The following is a 3374-nucleotide window of genomic DNA, read 5'->3' as shown; positions in this document are numbered from 1 at the left end:
ATTTTAGTTAACTAAAATAAAAACAAGTATGTGTATGTGTGTGTGTGTATATATGTTTGTTTCTTAGAAGAGAAAAAGGACAATAAATAGTGTTTCAAAGTGTTTTTATGGATGTTTTGTTGACTCAATGTAGATATAGGAAATTTCTTATTTACAGTACTTCAGTAAAGTGATCCTGCATTGCCATCCTGCCTAGAGCTTTTGCCCCCACCATCGAAAATTTTCTAGATCCGCCACTGGTTGAGGTCTGTGACAGACTTGGAAAATGAGAGAAATAGTTAATAAGGTTGGCGACTTAAGATGTGTCGTCATAGCTTGCCACATCTATCGTGTGTATTTTTATCACTCGAGCTAGGTTTAGGATCCTGTGTTGGGCTTTCACTTCTGCTAAAATGTTTGGGGCAAAGATTAAGTCTATAGTTGCCCTTTTCTTTGATCAAACTCAGCTAATCCCATTGCTTAAATCCAGCTTTTAGCTAGCATGTTAGCTTGAGAAAAGTGACAAGTGAGAAGTTCTAAAATTAGCCTGAGTAGAGATCCTCATTAGGATAAAGTTGATGATAGAACACTTTGTTAAATCTGTATGAAGGTAATTACATCAGCAAACATTTTTCAGAAAGCAGTCCAACTGGTTTTTGTTTAGTTTTTTTTTTTTTTTTTTTTATCAAAGAGACAAATCAGAGACGGGTAACTGAGAAAGACCTGCACAAATCAACAGTGTGCAGAGGCTGTTTACATTCTTACTTTAAGTGAAGTCATTGAAAGGACAGCTTCCCAGCATCTTTGACACAAAAAGAAGTTTGTGATAAATATCTTGAGAAGTCAGTTGCACGTTGAAAAGAAGTACTGTGGAGCCAAACGTTCAGTATTTTATGTTTGGATGGTTTAAACCAAAGATAAGAACGTTTTTACCCAATGTGTGTTTTTTTATAAATGCAAACTACCCTTGTTTAAGTCATTGCTTTGACATTTAAAATATAATGTCTTACAGGCCTTTTGATGTTCGCCATCACCCACATCCTTTATTCATCTGCCTTTGGGATGAAGCCAGTAAATGTGCACGCTGGCTTCGGGCTCACTGTTGCATCCTCTCTGTGTTATTTGATGCTGTACCCCTACCTGAGCGCCCCCTTCACCTACCTGGTGGCCGTCTACATCGCTTTGATCGGCTTCATGGGCTGGAGAGCCGTGGCGGGCTTGCAGCTGGCTAATGACCTCTGGACCTGGACCAAGCTGTCTGCTTGCCTGGGCGCGGTGCTCTTCATCGTCTCTGACCTCACCATCGCAGTCAACAAGTTCTGCTTCCCCGTGCCCTACTCTCGAGCCATCATCATGGCCACCTACTACGCCGCCCAGATGCTCATAGCTCTTTCGGTCGTGGAGTGTCAAGACGTGGAGATTTCCAGGAAGAGAACATGAGAGGAAGCCCTCTCCGAGGGGGAGACGGCGGCTCCAGCTCCGGCCCCGAGTGATCATGGACACATCTCACTGCCAGATCCCCAACAACCGGTCTTCATCTTGGTGTGGCACTCACCACACTACTATTACCATGACGGTTGATCCACTACATGACTATCATCCAGCCGATCCACCAGTATAGTAGTCTCTTCTCAAGAAAACACGGTAGTATTCTCTTCAGCTATTCCTTGACTATCCAAACCTAGAAAAGGTTGTTTGTCAACCCAGTTAGAAACCCAGGCGTAGAAATAATACCACATTCGATAGAGTGTTACATTTTGTTTGGATTTCTAGAGAGCTAGTGGTTGAGTACTTTCAAGGAGCGTGTACAGTATGGTACAGAGACTGTGTGTATTTACACGACTGGTTAACACTCGCTTTCCACACAGTCCTCACACTGGGCTTCATGCAAGAACCATTCGTACGCACAGATTTGTTCTTAAATTGTGCGTACGAGTGATTGAGGAGAATTTGTGCTATTCACCAATTTTTTTGTATTCTAAGATTTTCTTCAGATATGAACAAAATTCATGAGTGGTCCAGACCTGTCGTATATTTTACATGCAGTGCGCGACTGCTCTTCTGAATAAGTGAAACTATCTAACACAGTTGTTTACACTGAAATTAAAAATATTTGACCAAAGAAAAACCGGAGCAGGACTGCAGAGAGAGATAAATATGATTTAGATTTTAGACCCACAGGAGACACGACATTAACAGCACATTTCATTCCTCGGCTTCAAAGCAGATCCTTTAATTTCACAACTGACGCTGCTAAAAATGATAGATTTACTTTTTATTCTTTGTGGATCTCCGAGAGCAGAACTTCAATCTCCGAACTCGTAAAGTTTTCCTTTTTTKACTTTACGATGTCGTTTATGAATGGACACTTCCTGGTATGTGGGGCAGGAAACGTAGCCTTATATGGTRTTTTTAGGTTGGTAATTATGCTAATCACCTCTCTTCGTGTGCAAGCACCTGATACGCATTCATCAGTTTACGCTCCTCATTTACACACTTTTCCTGAAGATAGAAGAGTTTGTTGAATCTGACGTGAACAAAAGTAAGAGAAATTTAGGATAAGAATACAAACATGTTCTTGCATGAGGCCCAATGACTCCCACTGTGGTTTTCTATTTTAAGTGGTCCAAAAATACTGCAATAGAATTTCTATTTATTGGTTTGTTAGGCGAGTAGTTTTATTCCTGCAGACTTGTTCAAAAGGGATTTTTTTTATTTACTCTGCCACCACTCGTTTGTTTTTTTGCTCTGTCCTGCATTAAGGGTGCTAACCTTTGAGTTGGAATCAGACTCACAACTGTTTTATTATCTGTGTTCCATTTCATTTCACTCACAACAACCACATTGCCTTTGCTTGCTATTAGCTCTCCCGCCCGGTTACTCTTGATGAATAGAATATTTTATTCCATTGGGATGTTCTTCAGTTACTAGATAAATGGAGGATGAATGACTGAGATAAAAAGTAAGAGGTGGAAAGGCAGAAAGGAAAGTTGCAAGACTTGAATAAAACCTGTGTTATAGCTTTAGTTCTTGCATCTGATGAGAGATTATTATTGATCTAGTTGATGTCCTCCAACACTTTCTGGTTGTAGAGTCTTGTAGAAATTTGTTTTGTCTACCATCAATTTATTTTTGACCCCCAGAACATGTGTGCAAACGCACCCAACACGCACAGCTCCTGCTGCTTGAGTTATTGGGAAAAGTTCTCGGGGCTCTTATTGTTGGACTGGCCTCGATTAGCCGACCCATGCTGGTAATGACCTTGTTATGAAAGCTGAAAAGAAAAGGCTTTGTTATTGGCTGGAGTCATTTTGTTTATCAGCTCTGTGTGTGTGTGTGTGTGTGTGTGTGTGTGTGTGTGTGTGTGTGTGTGTGTGTGTGTGTGTGTGTGTGTG

General features: G+C 40.9%; 1 protein-coding gene across 1 annotated transcript in view; it reads left to right on the top strand.

Moving 5' to 3' along the window:
• The window catches only part of tmem86a (transmembrane protein 86A), an 11606-nt gene extending 9586 nt beyond the window's left edge, over positions 1 to 2020 (top strand). Inside the window, exon 3 of the mRNA XM_014005566.1 lies at positions 992 to 2020. Within this exon, the coding sequence (XP_013861020.1) occupies positions 992 to 1419 (428 nt within the window). The 3' untranslated portion in view covers positions 1420 to 2020. The remainder of the gene's footprint in view (positions 1 to 991) is intronic.
• Positions 2021 to 3374: the final 1354 nt, after the last annotated feature.

This window comes from Austrofundulus limnaeus, unplaced genomic scaffold, assembly GCF_001266775.1.
Source record: "Austrofundulus limnaeus strain Quisiro unplaced genomic scaffold, Austrofundulus_limnaeus-1.0 Scaffold31, whole genome shotgun sequence".
NCBI lineage: Eukaryota > Metazoa > Chordata > Actinopteri > Cyprinodontiformes > Rivulidae > Austrofundulus > Austrofundulus limnaeus.
This window is presented reverse-complemented; position numbering and strand designations above follow the sequence as displayed.